At 43.8% G+C, this 19,509-nt stretch overlaps 1 protein-coding gene across 1 annotated transcript; it reads right to left on the bottom strand.

Annotated features, from left to right (window-relative positions):
* Window positions 1–4,477: 4,477 nt before the first annotated feature.
* Window positions 4,478–17,614, bottom strand: FOXI2 (forkhead box I2). The gene is made up of 4 exons (XM_032191247.1): window positions 17,528–17,614; window positions 8,346–8,431; window positions 4,821–5,032; window positions 4,478–4,701 (listed from the first exon to the last, which is right to left on the bottom strand). The coding sequence occupies exons 1-4, from the start codon at window positions 17,612–17,614 to the stop codon at window positions 4,478–4,480; spliced, it is 609 nt and encodes a 202-aa protein (XP_032047138.1).
* Between the last annotated feature and the right edge of the window lie 1,895 nt (window positions 17,615–19,509).

The raw sequence follows: 19,509 nt of genomic DNA, 5'->3' as shown, positions 1-19,509 counted from the left end.
ATCCAGGCACTGTAAAGAACTGTTAAACAGACATTAATTATATTCAGGTTTAAGGAGAATTGTCTTTATGTAAATGAGAAACTCTGGGGTAGAGTTATAGGACGTATCATAAAATCCCTGATAAAATTTAAAATTTATTGATCTTTCAGAAAACACTTTAAGGAAAAAAAAAAAGGCTCCACATGAATGGTGAAGAACTAAGCTTATTTTTAAAACTCATAACTGATATATAACTAACAGAGGATAGATTTAGACCAGACATAAGGAGGAAATTCTTCCCCACGAGGGTGGTGAGGCCCTGCCCAGGCTGCCCCGAGGAGCTGTGGGTGCCCCATCCCTGGCAGTGCCCAAGGCCAGGCTGGAGGCTTTGGGCAGCCTGGGCTGGGGGAATGGGTTGTGCCTAAGCTTAAAGTGCCCTTGGACTCTGTGAGCAGCAACATTGTGCAAGTTAAGCCCATAATGAAAATAAAATATAATCTGTTCTGTCAAAAAAATGGCATTCATAAATGAACTCAGATGCTAACAGAGATAGTAGTACGAAATCACTCAGCAAGCACAGTAGTAACCATGATAAAATAAAATTATAAAAGCAAATAAACTTCCCCTCTTCTGTTAGATATATGGGTGACAAAAAAGTGATTTCCTTAAAGTAAAAAATTATATATAGTTTAGCCACGTATTCTCATTTTGAAAGAAAAATAGAATGAGCTGCTGAAAAGATCAGATTAATCCTTTTAGGTAGACATGGATGGGGACACTTCAAGACAACATTATCTGGTAGCATTTACGTATTGCAGCAGGAAGGATCAGGGAGCGTGCAATCCCCGATAAGGCCATATGATCTTAAAAGTCAGCACCAGGGTGCATTCAGACTGTAATTCATTTTTTCCACCACCTCATCGTACCGTTTCCCCCCACTACTCAGCCTCAGTTCGGCACTTCCAGGACAAGTCATTCATACCTGACCTGCTTCCACAAAGAGTCCACCTGGGTATTTTCCTCTGGTGCTGTCACAACTACCACCGTCTCCTGTAGTGTGAATTTCTATATAAGGGGGAACCTACTGGAAAGGATGAATTTTCTGTTATTTTTATGTAATGTCTCACTTTCCCTTCAGCCCTTGTCCTATTGACGCTGAGGCAGTGACTAGCACATGGAAACTCAGATTAAATACAGAGGTGCATTTCTGAGGGAAATATCTTTAACTATAGGAAAGGTTAAAAAAACCTTTTCCGCACAATCCTCAATTCCTTGTGAACATGAAAGCCCCACTGATGCTCACGATCAACAAAATTAAAAACCTGTAGTCCCAAAGCCTGGATTTGGAACAGACTAAAATCTATTGTTACGTGAGTTGATTTCACCTACAAAGTACAGCTGTACAAAATTTGTCAGTACTCTGTTTTGTCAAAAGGAACTGGGAAGCAACGTCATAACATAGTAAAGCATAGGGAAATTGTAATGGTCCATAAGGATGAATTGCATGCAAGTACTAGATCTGATGGAAAAGGGAATTAAAAAAAATAATAAAAATAAACTTGATTTACCGCTTCCCATTTGCATTTATTACAGAGTTCTCCTGGTAAGCAACAGTCACTCTAATCCTTGCCTTTGCAATAAGATTAAAATATAGCTAGGATTAAAATTCAAGGGGTCAGACTCAGTAAGTAAACCACAGCAGGTGGTTTGGGAATATTCATAAAAACCCCAAACTCTCTCTCCTTTTCAGCTGGTCTTGCTCTGCTGAGACAGCAGGGACTGAGGGGACAGCCCCTGCATGCTTTCAGGAGCTCATCAGACCCTTCCTCTCCTCCCAGCTAAGCCAGCAGACACCCCGCAGGCACTGTTTGCACGCAACCGAGATGGTTGTGCCCTCATGAGAGGGAGGTCACTGTGCGCTCCAGAACTTTGCCCAACGCCTTCCGTGAGGGGCTGACGAGCAAATTCCACACGGCTGTTCTTTGTGAAGACACCCATTGTCTGCTAGGAGCAGGGATGAGCACTCCCAACTCTCTTGGCTTCGGACCTGACGCCAGGCTTGCACCGGAGACTAAATCTGCTTGGTTGGGTATGGCTTTGATTGCACCATCTGTGGTACAGGGGAAATATGGAGAGAATGAGAAGACTGTCAGGAGCTCTCCTTTTGTCTAAAATACACAGAATAGAGCACAAGAGAAAGATGGAGAAATACAAATGGTAGCCTCCATGTACACACTGAATCACCTTCTTAAACAGCCCCTGAAGGAAAGGTCTGGCACAGCACCGTGATCCTTCTGCTGACCAATCCACGGACTTCCATTAGCACAGCACCCAGCCAAGCCACTAATGAAGGCCACGCTAACGAAGGCCACGCTTATCTGTGGCAAGAAAGCCTGAGGCACCTGCACCGCCTGGAGCTCTCCTCCCGGTGTCTCGCTGCAGCTTCAAGTCCTGTGGTGCCTCACTGTGTCCCAAGGCTGAGAGGCTCAGGGTGGAAACACTGAGCTCAGCATCCCAGAACTTGGCATCCTGATGATGAAGGCAATGGGGCTGCGAGCTGTCCCTTGTTCCCCAGCTCTGAGGTCCGTGTGTTGTCACTGTGTCTCGGGAGGAGCCCTCCTGGCTAGTGCCAGGGCACCATTGCCGCTCTCCCTCTTATTTAAGTGTGTATTCACGGGAAATTCATTCCTCAAGGAGTGAATTTCAGGGCCCAAAGGCAGGTTTTAAAAACTGGGACACCTACTTGCAACACACAGCTATTTTCACCAATAAATTAATTTATAATTTTATTTTATTTTATTTTGTAAAGACACAAGGCTGTCTCCCCTTCCCTCCCTGTATAACCCGTTCACCCTCAGCCACCTGGAAAAAAGCAGCCCAAAATGCAGCTAATCACCAAAATAATGTTCCTTGCTCTGCTGAATGCGGTAGCTAAAGGTCACCCTGCTGAAAGGAGAGCTCAAGGCCTTGAGCATTTTTCTACCTTTGAAAAAGAAACAGAAGTTACAATTTAAATGTCTTCTTGCTGGATTGCTGGATAGCCCCAGAAAATAATAACATAAGCAAAGAGGTTAGGTCTGAAATACCTAAAAAGCAGTTTGGGATTTGTAATTTTTCCTGTATGAATGTTTTTACAAACAGCAGGTTATAAAAAAAAAAAAAAAAGGAAAAAAAAAAAAAAAGAAAAAAAAAATTCACTGCGTAAACTTGCACAGGATTTTGGCTGACAAGCTCAGTTTGCTATTCTCTTTACTCTGCATCTACTGAAGTTGGATATTTGTGAATCAGATACTTTGGAATCCTTTTTATTACCAATTGGGCCAGGAAAAGCTTTGCTTACATGGCTGGTTCTCCACCTCCATCAGGGACTTGCACCTCCGACACATCTCAGGGTCTTACACAGTTTGGTGTATTTGTCTTTTGGTCAAACTTGCTTCATGGTTCTCTTATAAAGCAGAAAGAGAAGAAGAAGAAGAAAAAAAAAAAAAGAATAAAGAAAAGAAAAGAAAGAAAAAACAAGGTTTCTGATTTTTTTTTTTTGTTAGCTTTTTATTTGAGAAAAGTGTATGTTTGTCCTAAGCAAGGATGAGTGGGACGGAGGAGACAGAGCCACAAGGGACAGGCAGCAGATTGTATAATTCTCAGCTTTGCTTTCTTCAGACTCCGAGACCTTCAAGGAGCAACTGGGAAGCAGGACACAGGCACTGGGCACTGGTGAGCAGGTGCGGGCAGCCAAAACATTCGCGTTTCAGGTCTTAAAATGAAAAGCCCAAATGAAAAGTGGGGCTGTGGACCGCTACAGTTGCACTTTTCTGGAGCTTTGCAAATGGCATGGAGCTGAGACATCCCGTACGAGGTGGGAGAGCCAGCAGTGGACATGGGGGGACTGGGGGGATCGGGCTGTGGGGGGATCGCCCTGCGAGCCTCTGCCAGGGCAGCCAGCGGGGAACCCAGCAATTAAAGAGCTCCCCAGCAGGGATCCGGCGCAGTTTTGGACGCTCGATTAAAGCTGAAATTCTTCATATAAATTAGCATCAGCTCCACGGGCTGACACAAAGATGAGCTTTTGTGTTCGGAAAAAAAAAAGAAGGGAGGGGAGGTATGCAGAAAGACCCCACGGCAACCCTGACCCTGGGGGGGGCACATCCCACTGACCCTCCCTGCACCCCCAGCATGTGCCGGCCTGGCCACGTCGGGGGGCCAAGGTTAACCTCCCCTGGGGCTGGATATTAAAGCCCTTCCGAGGTGTCTGTGGGATGGGACGGGACGGGAGGGGAATGGACGGGACGGGTCGGGTGGCCTCAGCCCACGGGGGTGGGCGTGGGGCTTCAGTTCCCCGACGGGGAGAGAGCTTCCCGCAGCCCCCCCGGCTTGGCTCCCAGCACACACACAGCCCTCATTCCGCCTCTCTCAGTTTATATCTCTACCAAAATGTACATTTCCGCGCTACAAAAACGCTCCTCGACGAGCACCTCGCTGCCGGGGGGGGGGGGCAAGCTCAAGCCTGGTTCCCGGCACGGCCGAAGGGGGCCCCGCTGGAGCTGAAGCCGCCGGGGGGGCCCCGCAGCCCGGCCGGGCAGGAGGAGCCCCCCGGGACCCCGCCGCCGTCCCCCGCCCCGTCGGGCGGTCCGGCGTCGGGGCGCCTCTTCCTCTTCCTCCTGAAGGTGCCGTTGTCAAACATCTTCTCGCAGTTGGGGTCGAGGGTCCAGTAGCTGCCTTTGCCTGCGGAGAGAGGAAAAGCCCCGCGCCCGTCGGCCGCCGCCCGGGCCCCGACGGGGGGGCATCGGCTGCATCGGCACCCGATGGGGTGCCGCGACCCCATCCCCTCCGGGGCGCCTTACCCGGGTCGTCGTCGTCCCGCGGCACCTTCTTGAAGCAGTCGTTGAGGGAGAGGTTGTGGCGGATGGAGTTTTGCCAGCCGGCTTTGCTCCGTTGGTAGAAGGGGAAGGTGTCGGCCACGAACTGGTAAATCTGGCGCAGGGTGCGGCGCCGCCCGGGAGCGCTGTGGATGGCCATAGCGATCAGCGCCGAGTACGAATAGGGCGGCCGGGGGCTCTCCGGGGGCGGGCAGGGGGCGGCGGGGCCGCCGAGCCACGGGCAGGGGGTGGCGGGCGAGGGTCGGGGCCGGGGCAAGCTTAGGGTTAGGGATAGGGGTAGGGGGAGGCCGGCCGGGCGGCCCGCCCCGTCCAGCAGCAGCTCCCGGCCGTGGGGAGGTGGCCCGAAGGCGTGCATGCTCCCGCAGCGCCCCGCTCCCTGCCCGCCCCGTTATATAGAGCCCCCCCCCCCGCCCCACGGGGACGCCCCCCACCCTAGGTCAGCACCCCAGCAGCCCCCACCCCGGCTGCACCCCCGTGTGGGGTCTGCGGGGCTGTGGCACGGCAGCAAAGCCCAGCCGCCCCCTCGGCAAGAGCCGACTTCCAGCAAAGAAATGCACTTGCAATAAGCCATCGACGCGCTTTCCTACGTTTCAGTACAAAATAAAAAATATGGTCACTCGGAAATTGAAATTTCCCATTGCGAACACCCTGAAACCACAGCTGGTCCTGTATGTTCATGTGTTCCCGACACCAAACTCCTTCACTCAAACTAAACTCCTCGCCATGATGAGGAAATTCAGGGTGCTCACGCCCTTGCTGGCCCGCAGGCAGAGCCGCAGCAAAATAACCGAGTAATTCGGTGTGGCAGCCGGGCTTTCTGCTTGCTCTGGTGCCCACAGCCTGGGTTAGAAGAGGAAAAAAGCACTTTTCTCTTTTGGTACTGCTGGCATTAAACTTAAGGTAAAACTTGCACTCTGCTTTGCTCAACATCAAACCATGCACCTGCACAGTGCTGGTGGGATACTGCAGCCAAATGGATTCTACTTGAATCATTTGAAATGATTTCCAATGTGCATAGCTTGATTTTAAATTTTTTATTTTATTTTATTCTTATTTTTGACATATGCATGACATCCTATAGAAACTTTCCTTCTCCACTTCTTATTCTCCAGTAAAAGCAGACTTTGGGGTTATGCTTTTCCCACCAATGTTGAAACAGTGAGAAGAAAATCACCTAAAATTGTTCATATTTTATAAAAAACATCAGTTGATGAAAAAAAAAATCTTCTATATATTCTCTTGCTGTAGATTACCTCCATCTTTTAGAAATTTCAGATCATTCCTGAGACATACAGGAAAAATGGCTTTATCAGTGGCTATAGCAATATGTAAGGAAATGTAAATGGCTACTGATCTGTGGTAAGGAACTAAAATACTTTGGGTGGCATCTCATACAAATAATATCATTTCCAGTTCTTAATCCATGATCTGTATGAAAGAACATCTGTATCACTAGATCTTTGCATTTTCACTATCATTTTTATGGCTGAACCACTTTTTTCACTGCACTCTGTGTAAATTTCACATTCCCGTGGCAGGTCGGTGTCATCCAGAGCGTTCTCCCTGGGAGCAGCTCGAACCAGATGCTCCAGAGACCTGAGAAACACTTAGGAGATCGAGTTTCTTCCTAATGCAAGACAGCGGATAGCTTATGCCCTGGAGCATGAGCGTTACAACACATTTTACATATATATATGGGTGTTATAACCCATTTTACACATAGATGCCAAGGGTCTGGCTTCTTTCCGACCTGCTCAGAGATGGCTGTACCTCCTGCACCCGCAGCTTTGCTGGGGCCACTGCCCTGGCCCTTGCCATGTCGCGATAATTTGATAACGAAGGCTTACTGCTCACCTTCAGGCCATGCAGCAAGGCAGACCAACGTGTCTGAGCTTTCAAAAAAAAAAAATGCTTACAAAAAACATGCCAGTGGTCTGTAATCAGCAGACCACTGGTCTGCTGCACATCATCTGCAGCTTCATGAGGTGGGAAAAAAAATGTAAAAAAGTTGAAAACCATTGCTCTATAACATATAGTTTCCACCGAACACCTATGCATGCTCATTGAGAAATTACAAGTAACTACTACTGACAGGGGATTCAGATCAGCTGGTTAATTTAGGCATATTTTTAGACGATCCATCCTCAAACCTCAGGTGGGTGGAGGGGTGACGCTCCTTCCAGCCCCATGAGGTCAGCTCAGCAAACAACCAGCCGCTGATCCCTGATCTCCCTGCTCCTGTTGATGGTGCAGGGACACCCAGCCCCAGGTCGCCCCCCCCCAAATCACTGAGCAGCTGCCCATGAGCTACAGCTGCCACCCCAAGGGGAGCAGGACGTGTTCGTAGCCATCGGGTCAGAGCAGCCGGGCACTGGGGTGGTGTTTGTGTTCTTTCTGTGCCTCGTGGCAAACTTCAGCGTGGGCTGGCTGAGTTTTCCTGTAGGTGCCAGACAGCTGCCGTGTAAGCGAGAGAATGCATTTAAAGTATTTTCTAAAGGTAGAAAGGTATAAATCTGCAGAGAGCTCGTTAAATTCTCCCTTTCTGGGTAAAGCTGACACTCCAGGCCACGCAAGCACTTGCAAGCACTGTGTTTGTTGCTGCTGGCTGCTTCTGGCTTCACGGGAACCCTTTGACCAGGAGGCAGCAACCTCTGCGAAACACCTAAACACAGCTCCTTAACCGCTTTACCCTACGGGACCCACAGGAAAAACACCTCCAGTTCTCACTGTGGGAGAGGTACCAGCTTGCACCTTGTTTTCTGGGCTTCCTCCACGGCTTTCCCAGGTGGAAATGTCCCGGGCGGTGCCGTGGGGTGGAGGAGCGGCACCCGCAGCATCCCGCACCCGGCCGCGAGCCGCGGGGCTGCGGTGCCACCTAGCGGGGTGCTGGCTGCTGCTGCTGCTGCTGCTGCTCCCTGAGCAGTGTCCCCTCCCATCCCATGTGGGTTATTTTAGTTATACGGCAGCAGCCGAGTGCGGCTGGCCTGTAGCTGCAGCGGGCGCGGTGTCGCTTGGTGCCCGGGGCTGGTAGGGACGGGTAAAAGGAAGGCATCCTGCTGGCTGTGCCCAGAGAAGGCAGGCAGTGCCAGGGGTCAGTGTCTCCAGCCCGTCATCCCAGCCCGTTACACCAGGGCTTTCAAGCAAACAGGGCTAAATATGAAAGAGGAATAACGCTCTGAAGTCAGGGTAGTGAGAAACAAACCGGCCACGTGAAAACTCAGGACCCACTGTGTCAGTGCCGTGAGTTTTTCCAGTTTCTGTCACATCCCTTAAAATCAGTACCTGGAAAAACAACCCAAAACAACCAGCAGGAAAGGAGGCAACTCCCAAAGCATGTTAGGTCCGAGATTAAATACCACCACCACTCAATATTGAGCATTTTCCCCAGATGTTGCAGCGAGGGTTGGCAGATCCGCCAGGCACTACCGTCGGTGCCACCTCTCCCATGGCACATCTTGTTAGCCAAAAATCCTCCTTCTGGGGTCAGGCAGGGCACTTCGCCCACCTCCAGGGCCAAGTCCTCTTTGTAGGATGATTGACTCCTCTGCATCGCTTCTCAACACATTCCCTTGTTTCTGCAGCCAAAATAGCGCAGGTAAATCTGAAGGGGTGGGCGATACAGAGCTTGATTTCACTGCTCGCTTGGGAAGGGGCTGAGGGAAGACTGAAAGGCAGCAGTTCACTGGAACAAAGTGTTCTGTAATCTTCTGGCAGAGCTGATTGAAAAGTGGGCGGTTTGCACCAAAAACATCAGTCTGTGATTTCTTCTTGAAACGACGCACTTTAGAATAAACTCCCCTCATTTAAAATACAAAGAAGTGGGAGAAAGTGGAATATAAACACACGACGAGAGATGACAAACAACACATAATTTAACACGAACTACTCAGAATTTATCAAAACAGAAAGAAAATAGCAAATATTGTGAATACTAACCCAAATATTATTTTGAGTTTAACACAGCTCTGCTCATTTGGCATTACAATTACTAGCTAACAAATGGGCATTTTTCAGGTCAATCAAACTTGAGCCAATTAGACTACGGCAATTAACTAAATTAAGTCTAAAATTAGAATTCACATAATCTCAGCAATTATGGTTTAATCCTGTAATGCATCTCTTAAAAGAAACCAATAAGAAAGACAGACCTACTGGAGTTTGCCACATTTCAATTACACAATATATAATAATTTATTTTAATATCTAACATTCAGCAGATCAAGCAATATTTTTTTCTGTGGCCACATTAAGAATGGCTTAGTACAAGAGAAATGGCATTTGCATTTTTTCAGCCTTCTGTGTCTAAGAATAATAGAATTTGCATACACCAAAGCTTTTGGCATCACATGCAGCTCCTGAGATGTCATGTCCTGATTATTTGAATGTATATACTTTGCATGGCTAAATCATTTCATTTGTATGCACTCCTGATTGTTCTTGAAAATTTATGGGTTGGAGTTCATCCATAACTTTTCTTCTACCTTTATCAGAGTTTCAGTATTTAATTCAATCAGTTAATTTTCTTCCTGTCCATATATAAATAAATAAGTAAATAAATAAGTAAATAAATAAATAAATAAATAGGCTTTTGGTAGTGTCTCAAGTCCCTATATAAGGTTGTGGTGTGCTACAACCCACGGCTTGGGGTTAAATAATGGGAATCCCTTGTGTTGAAGCAGGATGCGTGCTCGGCTGTGTTCCTGGACAGCCTGGAGGAAGCGACTATCGTTCCCAGCCAGAGGAAAAATCCTCCTGCTGGCCAAGCAGAAAGCTTTGGGTGAGGATTCCTTGGCTGTGGGGCAAAGGAAATGTGTGGATGCATCCTGGCTGGGTGGGCAAAGCGATGTCTTAAACCAGCAGGTGTACAGCTTCGCTCTGAAAACAATCACCCAGTTGCTGCTATTGGAAATTTAACTTTCAAGCATGCGTTGAGCACAGCAGTGAGAAGATGTGGCCCATAACAGGTGCTGCACCTAACGTTCACATCTGCCTACTTAAATTAGTGTTGTTAATTCCTCAGTAAGTGGCTTTTCTGGGCTGGGAAATCAAGAATCTCTGCTAAAGAAAAGCAGGACGTGATGAAAAAAAGAGATGAGGGGGCACCAATAACATTTTAACATTTCTCAAATGTACTGCAGTCACATATAAATTGTTCCAGCTTTTACTTTTTGTATTTAGAGTGCAAGATTGCTTCATTTATGAGACAATATTTCTGTGTAAAAGATGCTAGCCTGAAAAGCACAAGCACAAAAGAGAGTTAACACCTTCCCACCATGATAAGACTGTACATTTCTTCATTAAGTTTTCTTTCAGTCTAACTTTTTAGACTTTGGTCAGTCCTTTTTTTTTTTTTTCCTCTCATTAAAATGATCCTGGATCAGGACCTGAAATTCAGAAGAGGTTGCCTTGAAAAATAAATTGACTGCAGCATCATTAGGGAGCAAACGTGCTGCAAATCACTCAGCAGCAATTTGGACATGAAAAGGGTCCGGTAGGAAGCTCTCCGTATGCTCCAGCCAAACACTTTCTGCCTTCCGGTATGATTGGGGTATGAGATGCCTGCCAGGAAAATCTGTCTGAAAGAAAGTGGGAAATGCATTGATTTGTTTGTCTTCCTTTGTCCTTTACATTTCAAATTAAAGAGCTGTTTTCTTTAGTATAATCTCGCGTGGTTATATGGTTATATATTCTATGCATGAGGAATATTTTTCAGAAAATCCATTTTAGAACTGCTTTTAAAATGTCACTGGTGTTATGTTTCATCTATTTCCACCTATAACTCCAGGCGACTTTAGTACTGTGACCTCAAAAAAGGAGCAAAATTATAATTAATGCCTTTTAGAAATATCTAAATTGACCTAAAATAACTTTTTCAGACACAACAGGATTCCATTTTTCAACACTCAAATTTCATGTTCTGCCAGAGTTAGAAAACATGTAGTATAAAAGTGCAGGTTATACAAAACAGGCCATACAAATATTTTAATGCTCAGTATATTACATTTCTATTTCACTTTTATTTCTTATTTTAGTTCAGCTCTATATATCAGGGATCTGGTGTAGAGAGACCTTTTCAATTTGATAGTGTTCAGACATGTCAATATAAAGTGTCTGGTCTGTTGAATTCTGGAGGTGTGACATCTGCCTTTTATTGAGAAAAAAAAAAAAAAAAAGATAAAGAAATATTATTTTATGGATTTTATGGAAAGACCATCAAACTGTAGTGGCCCTTACTACAAATCTGTCACACATTAGCACCTAGATGGAAGGGAGATGCAACCCTAATTTCAGTGCTAGAATTTGTTGTGGCTGCTGCGCCAGGACAATTTTTCTGTTTATGAGAGAAGAATGAAGAAGTCAAAGGGTTTCTCCTTCACATTCAGTGAAGAAAACACATTTGCCACCAAATTCCCAATGACCTCTCCTGAAGAGCTGGTGTCGCTGCGGCCTCTCTTGGTGGCTTCGCCCAGAGGGAAGCACTTCACTCTGTGCAGGAGAGAAGAGCATTGTGATATACATACATATGTCATTACATCTATCCATCTGTCAATTAAAACTGTAAATTGAGATTGTTATGGCCATTTTGTCAAGAATCAGCCTACAGATATATCTCCTTTTCCCAAGGAGCATCTCCTTTTCCATTATGCCCATGGACTAAACAGAGGATCAGTATCAAATGTTACATGTCCTGTGGCAGTGCCACCACAGAAGGGGCAGCACTTTGGGAGCATCTTGTGCAGCTGCAATGGATCAGCAAGGAACCTCTTTATTTATTTATTTTATTTTTTATTTTATTTATTTATTTATTGTCTTTTTTTTTTTTTTCATTTTTATTAGGTAGGCTATTTATTACTGCAAAACTCGTGTTTAATGGAAAGACATTGCAGAGAATGTCTCCTTGAGGACCTGCTTTGTTTTTGAAAGCCTTTATGAGTGTTTACATCATGCTCTGTGATTTATTTTCAGATTGGCTGAGCCTTGCTGTGCTGGACGGTGGACAAAACCCATTTATTTCCCTGGCCAGGAAGCCCATCTATCAAAGAGAACATGAGGCGTGTTGCCAGCCAGGAGCCCGCGAGCTGGACGTCTGCTCAGCCGCTGATGCCAGCTTGCCCCCCTTTCTGATTTCTACCCAAAAATTTAGCAAAATAATGGACAACTTCTCCTTGGTGGTGTTATATGTAGTACATCGACAATATTGCTGCAGCCAGTGCTGAGGGGGTATCTGGAGGAGCAGGGCATTGTAACAAAAGTACCCCTGAATAAGGCTTGAGCATCCTTGGCTCTCTGTTCCCTTCCTGCTGATCATCTCACTGTCTGCGGGCCCCAGATTATGTAAATTTCTACCCATAAATTTATGTAATCTGATGAATGACAGACAGAGAAACTCACAGCAGAGCTCAGCCCTTACCACCACTGGAGCCATTGCATGAGAACACCGCCCTGGTAACTGCAAGGCAATAACAGCTGAGTGTTTGAGCTCCTGGCTTCCTTTGGGGGCAGCTTGAGCTATTAGGCAGTTTCATTTTCTGCTGGTTGTTTATGTTTCTTTGAAGTCCACCTTCATTAGTTCCAAGTGACTGCCTTTGGATGACTCTCTCTGGCTGTTGTTCCAAGCCCAAACTCACCTGTTTTCACCAGGCAGTGTCCAATGTCCTGAGGATTTTGCCGGTCATCTCATCAATAAATTTGCTTGACAGTGTTTGTAGTTTTAACTGCTGACCTTTAATTCTTCGTTTTCTAACTGCTTTATAAACAACTCAACGGTTAAAAATATCCAACCTCATTTTGTTGACACATGGAGTATTGCTCATATTTACAAGTTCATGACCTTCTGCTACTGGCTGCCGTGTATCTAGCACACCACTAAGTGGGATTTGTTTCCTTGCAACACTGGCTTTGCTCCTGTGCAAAGGTATTTGACCCCGAACATAGCCTAAATGAAAGGAGATATTTGGCATAGCATTTTGGGCTTGTTTTGCACATTATAGACAGCTACAACTCACTAACCAAAGTGTAGGGGAGAGATAACCACGCACCTGGAACTCAGCTGTGTTTTAGGAGTCAGGCGTTTGTTGAAGGGTTTGAAGTTGTGCACAAATGAATGTGAGGCAAGGGCTGATTTAACTTGCTGGGGCCTTAGAGCATGCTCGGGGTCACCACTAGGGTCAGAGAAATACACCTTACCTAGAAATAAAATGAGATCTACCTTTTAACAACACCAAGACTCTTGCCAAGTGCAGTATGCTGAGCTGGAGAATTTGAGCATTGAAAAACTGTTAAAAACAGCTGATGTAACTGATAACCTGGAAGCACAGAGATGCATCACCCTTACACAGAAGTGATCTTGGAAAAGAGAAGGCTTTCAGCCAACGTTGGATTTACCTCTCTTGCTGACATCTTCCTCATATATTAGTGTGATAAATCACACGCTCCATTCAGCACCTTAACCATGATGACCAAAGTGACAGTCTTCTAACTGTTCATTACAGTTTGTTTTTTTAATTTGATTATGCCAAAAACAAATTCTTTTTTTTTTTTTCCAGCCTACTTTTTAAGTAGGCTCCTTAGTATGCTTTTCATCAAACACACACACACACACACACAAATAAAAAAATAACAACAAGGATTTTAAAAATAATAATAATAATAATCCCAGAGGGCAGAGCATGTTAATTTCATGCATTTCATATATGCAACACTTCAAAGATTCCAGTGATACAAAATCAACCTGAAATCATATTCATGGTTCAGCAAGTCTGTGATTTCCTTTTCAAAGGAAGATCGGGGCTATGTGGCATATCAGATTTATTTAGTTTAGATTGTACTTTGCTGTATGTGGTGTAACTGGTAGGAAACTACAAGATCGATTGCTCACTGAAGCATTTCTTACAGAAAAAGAGTCAAGGACGTTACATCTGAGAAAAATGTTTTTACATCAGGTGCAATATGTTCCTGATGTTACGCAAAGGCCAAGTTCTCACTTTCAGCCTCCCCATAGGCTGTTTTTCTAAAAGAGCACCACTTTCCCATCCCCACATTGACAAAGTTTGCTTGTCCCATATGGGAGATTTGTTTGTGTGTGTCCCATACTCATCCCATACTGGAGATTTGTTGTCCTGGTCTGGAGCCCCAGACAAAGCTGGGCTGGAGAGGGGCTCAGGACATTGTCGCACCACTGATCCATGAGCTGGTACAAGTCACTGAAACCTGACTCAAAGTCACAGGTCTGACCTCCCGTGTACTTTAATAGGTTTGGTTCAGCCAATTAGGCCCTTTTTCCTTCAGATCTCATCTGTATAAAGGATGGCATTAATACTTACAGCCTCATGGGACTAATTGCCTGTGAAGTCACTTTGAGACCTTGGAGAGAAGCACTAGTGATATTAATTATTGTTATAGATACTGTAATGTTAAACATAAGTTCATACATTTATTTGGAAAAAGACTTGCAGAATCTAAGGAACTGAAGCCACCCCCAGGCTGTTTAATTATTTTATCGCCCTTCATTTGAAAGGTGATGCTTCTGCTCTATTTTTCTTCTCGCGCTGCGGTGTGCCAACCCCTATAAGCCCGTGTCCATGTTAGCAATGTGGTTCGCTGACTCACACAAGCCAGAGATAAAAAGAAGTATTGTTCACTTAATAATTTCTACTTCTAGATTTTCTACAACATACATTTTTTTCTTTATATGAATGCTTTAATTTTGTTCCCATGAGATACAATTAATTTGCTACTGTAAAAAGTCAGGATGAGCAGGGATTCAGAAAGCTAGGCTGTAACAATGCCAATTGGACTATGCAAAAGTATAGTGTTTGTTATAAATATGCAGTATTTGGCAGACAGTTTTCTTCTCATGATAGAATACCTTCAAACCAATGAGCAAAATTAATCTCTGCCCATGTTTACTGACATGAATGATGCCACACCAGGTAGGTACCAAAGTGCCACAGCACAGAATGAAAATAAAACATGTAGATTATTTGTAAGGATGTAATATTATAACAAGCAATATTTGTCACTGTCCTAACACAAGCCACAAATCTGAGGAACTATTCATATAAAACTGCAGAAATAGAAACCTGACCCTGGAAAGAAGTTACTCTCTACTAAAGGCACTCCCTAGAGGAACTGGTGTCTCAATTTTTCCACCAAATGACCAGGGGAAATTAAAAACAACTCACTGCAGCTAAGGAAGAGTGAACATTTGCCACTATACTAGCAGCAAGCCTACTTCAATACTGGCATTTCCAACCCAAGCTGGGAAAGCAGCTCTCATCGTATCCTGGGTACATTGGCTGACTTTCTTGCCAGTAGAAGTCAGCCAGCAGCCCGTAATTATTCTGAATATCTTCCTGGAACCTTGCTGCCATAAATGGTGCCATCTTTTGAGTAATATATCATTGGTATGCCTTGCTCAGATTATTACACTAATATATCATTAGAGCAACAGCTTGCTTCGGTGATGGATTGGTGTAATGCGGTGTGAGAGCTGCAGCTCACTCGGGTAATGTATGATGCTCTTGCACTGATGTATGGGATGGTGCATCATCGAGAGGAGCTGTTTGCATGATGCATTCCCCTGGAGACAGAGCAGCCCTACAATGAACAACCTGTGGACACTGCAGGGGGATGCTTCTTACGCTTCCTTGCATCAAACCTTTGCTTTACAAGCTTACATGCTGATTTACACTCCTGACAAGTGAGGGATGTGGGGTCCTTGGCCTGCCGCTGGTGTCTCTGAGCTTTAGCTCACCTGGTGTCCTCCAAGACCTACCTGGGTGGAAAAGCTTTCTTGCTTTGATTACCTTCAGCATCATGCTGTCATGCTACCTTAAGCACTGAGAAACTCATGGACAGTCATCCACACAGCTGAGGAAAATAAATGAGATCACTAACACAGCTTAAAACATCTCTCAGTTTATGGAAAACACAAGGCTAAAACAAAATCTTCAAATACTTATTTTACAATCTCTTATTGCACGTAGTCTGGGCTCAAAGCTTGATGCAACACCACTCACACCTGCCTACTGCCTAACACACCAAGTGTTTTACTGTGTCTTACCGATGTAAAGCTTTTACACTGGAAACACATTTTACACTAGTTTACATTTTTGTTAAAATAGTCATGGTTGAATTCACTGTTCTACCATTTTTGTAGTTATGTCAGAGTACTGAAGGGTGAAAAATACAACAGGTCACTTTTGACCTGGGAATTGCGTATCTTTATTCCTAAAAAATACCTTAATATTCTTTTTTTTTTATTTTATTTTTTTTTATTTTTTTTTTTCAGATAGATTTTGAACAACTCCCCAAAGAAAAACAAACCCTGGGTTTTATTGAGCTTTTGTTTTCATATGCACAAAACCAAACAATTACATCCCATAACAAAAACATACAAAACAGATTTCTGGCAGAGCTCAAACTCAGGCTAGCTCAAGCTCAAAAGGAAAATATTTGCATGATATGACTCAGTGCAAACAGTTTACCTACAGTTCTTTTTCCACCTTTAATTACTGTGATTGTCACCAAGAAACCAATGAAATTCAGCAAGGACACACAGAGGTTATGTTTTTCTATCATGACAACAGCTCTGTTATTGCAACAATGTGAAAATATTTAAAATCATCAACAATCACGGCAAAAGTTCTATAAACAGGATGAAAAAACCTGTAATAAAACAATCTGTGTTCTCTGCAATTTGTTTTGTTTTTCAGACATTCACCTGACCTCTACCTGGTCCTTCTGCTAGCCTCTGGCACGATAATACTGTATTCCAGCCATTATATGCATGGAAATTAAATTAAGTAGTGGGTGGAAAAGTGAATTAGATTTAGTAAGTTAAACAATGCATGGAAATTGAACTATGAGCATTATGCATAACCTTTCCTATGCTGCTCTATTCAGTGCTACTAAATGCATTTCAAGGGGCACCACTAAGTGACATGACTAGCATCTGCCACATAGGATACTTTCCTTTTTATAAACTGCATAATATGCTCATTTTATGATCTTTGCTGACCCTCCTTATCCTTAAATCCAAGCTGATCTGTCAGCCAACACCAGCCAGCCAGCGCTTTCACTACCCACCACTAAATCCTATGGAAAATCATCATTGCACATGCAAATCCAAGCCTTTGCTCGCAAGGGGATAACCTTCCCTGCTGAGGCTTTGCACAATTAAGATAAAATCATTCTGTTTCTCCTTCCCTGTACCTCCAGGGAAGGTGCCCACTGGCTTTGGCTCCAAGCCCAAAGGTTTCAGCTTCTCCTCCTGCATTGGCACTGGTGCTGCTTGCTTGCCTTTTGGGGTTTGGCTCCTCCACCCCATCCTTCAGGTGCAGCGAACACAAATGTGCTGTGTAAAAGAAGAGAGAATTGACAGATATTCCTATATCATCTATTGAGTTAACCCTCTGCAACCTTAGGGCCATAATCAGAAGTTAATCTGTGTGACATGTAAAGGACAAAGAACAAAGAGAGAAACAACATTTAAGCAAGGTATAACCCATTCGTCCAGCTCTTGACTGTCTTCTTTCTGGCTGGTATGTTAGATCTGGTTAATTCTCAGCTCTACCCACCTCCTCCCATGCATGTGTTGGCCAGAACCTGTTGGAGACACCTGCAAAAGCTTCTATGGTGTTTACAGAAGCCCACATAGAATTACATACCCGGTTGTTGTAGGTGTCTATGTGATTGGAAGTGTTGCAATTCGATGTTTCATATTTCCTGAATTCTCCTATTTCATCCTTTCCCATCTAGCATATGAAAATGGAGCTCTCTCAGGCAATTAGTAGCAGTAACAGTAGTAGTAGTAGTAGCAATAGTAGTAGTAGTAGTAGTAGTCCAATTTCTGTTGTGGCTGGCTGAAGAGGACTCTACCAAAGCACACAAGTGACTGCTGGCCCCCAGAACACAGACTCTAGGAATAATAGAAAAGAAAACAGAAGCACCAAAGAAATAATGAAATTATGTTGGTTGACATGGAAAGCAGGATTATTTATTGGCATTCCAGAAGATGAAATAGGAAGGAGAAATACCGAGGACAGCAAGGTGACTTTGCAGCAGAGAACAAAGCTTGTTTAAGTATATTAAGCAGCAGCAGCCAAGGTCAGCACCATTGACTGGATGAGTGCAAGCGCTCTGGCTCCGTGCTGTGAAAGAAATGATAGGTAGATGGATGGAATTAGGCCAGGAAGGCCTTAAAATGAAGATGTATTGTTCAAGTTTGCTATGTATACAAGAGAAAAACAGCTCACATATTGAGAGTGGAGAGATGCTGGCAACACGATGTAATAAAGAATGAAGCAGGAGTTTAGGTGGCTGAAATGAAGACTAGATTACACCGGAACAGCCAAGGACAACAAGTAAAAACCTCCCGGAAATGTGTTAGCATCTTGTTACTTTCTTCTTTAATATTTACTCTGAAAAGAAGCACGGTGACATTTCCCAGAGCAAGGTGTTATGTTGAACTGCGTTGAGACCTCAGCTGTAGGAGCAAAGAGAAACATTAGGATTGGGGCTCAGTGCTCAAGCAAATAGTGTGATACTGTTCGCCAACTACCTTTTATAATGGTAAGCTCTCACATAAGTTAAGAATAGCAAAGATAATCAGTGGCAGCACCAGGTTACAGATACTTCAAATTGCCAGAAAGGCTGAAAATACAAAGTTGTAGAATTTTGTATAGATTGGCTGGTTTCTGACCATGGACATAAATCTGTCTTCACAAAACACTGTTCTAGTGCATCAAGACAGCTAAAACACAAACAAATATCTTATTATTAGCCCAGCAGGATGGGAGCACAAATAAGGCAGGCAGACACCTGCCCTGTGAAAATTATTCAGGCAGGTTTGTTGTGAGTGCAAAAACTGACTACATCTGTTTTATTTTGTTTCAGCTTAGCTTCATTTGCCTGGAGACAGAAACTGAGAGCCTCAAACTAGCTGAAAAATTGCTTTACAAGATAAATAAATAAATAAAAATTTAAAAAAAAAGGACAATAAAAAAGATTGAAAATATTAACTCAAAATAGGGAGTAACCCTGGAAGAAAAGTTTATTCATAAAATTTAACATGAGTTACAGGTGTAATTAAGTTCCATGCAATTGTCCTACAAAGTAATCTGAGTGAAGCCCTATCAGTGTTGGGATTCTCTGCAGTTATCCTATGGAACTCTATGGTAAGGATTTATTTCTCTCTGAAAGTCTGTGAATATTTAAATGCTCTAAATTTACAGGCAGAGCTGGGAATATCATTTGTAGTTTTCTGAGTTCTATTTTGTTGTACTACTTAGGAATCACACTATACCTCTTTTTTTTTTTTTCTTTTTTTTTTTTTTTCCCATAAAATTAATTAGGAATTTTAAAACAAAAGAGTGTTTAATATCAATTTTAGGGGAAAATATTTGAACTTTGGTACTTAGATCCTTCCAGTTCTTCAATGGCTGTTCCAAGATAGAGTGACCTCTATTTACAGAGCAAAATCTATGATCCTGGAAACCTGATGGTGAGAGCACAGTCTCAGGGCTGTAGTTTGTTTGTTTTTGTCCCTGTTAGTTGCCATAAAAAAATAAAAATAAAATAAAAATAAAAATAAAATAAAAACTGAAAGTGATTAGAAGTTTGCTTATGCAGAGTAATTATGTTGCAGATT

Source organism: Aythya fuligula, chromosome 7 (assembly GCF_009819795.1).
Source record: "Aythya fuligula isolate bAytFul2 chromosome 7, bAytFul2.pri, whole genome shotgun sequence".
NCBI lineage: Eukaryota > Metazoa > Chordata > Aves > Anseriformes > Anatidae > Aythya > Aythya fuligula.
The sequence above is the reverse complement of the archived record's forward strand: the minus strand, read 5'-3'. Positions and strand labels throughout refer to the sequence as shown.

What these genes read in the sequence shown, in the direction of transcription:
- FOXI2 (XM_032191247.1), bottom strand. Translation starts at nt 17,614, where the DNA reads ATGGGAAAGGATGAAATAGGAGAATTCAGGAAATATGAAACATCGAAT. An exon ending in TAGACACCTACAACAACCGG is followed by an intron (nt 8,432 to 17,527) that starts GTATGTAATTCT and finishes TTTTGGCTGCAG; the next exon opens with AAACAAGGGAATGTGTTGAG. An exon ending in GCGGGACGACGACGACCCGG is followed by an intron (nt 4,702 to 4,820) that starts GTAAGGCGCCCC and finishes CTCTCTCCGCAG; the next exon opens with GCAAAGGCAGCTACTGGACC.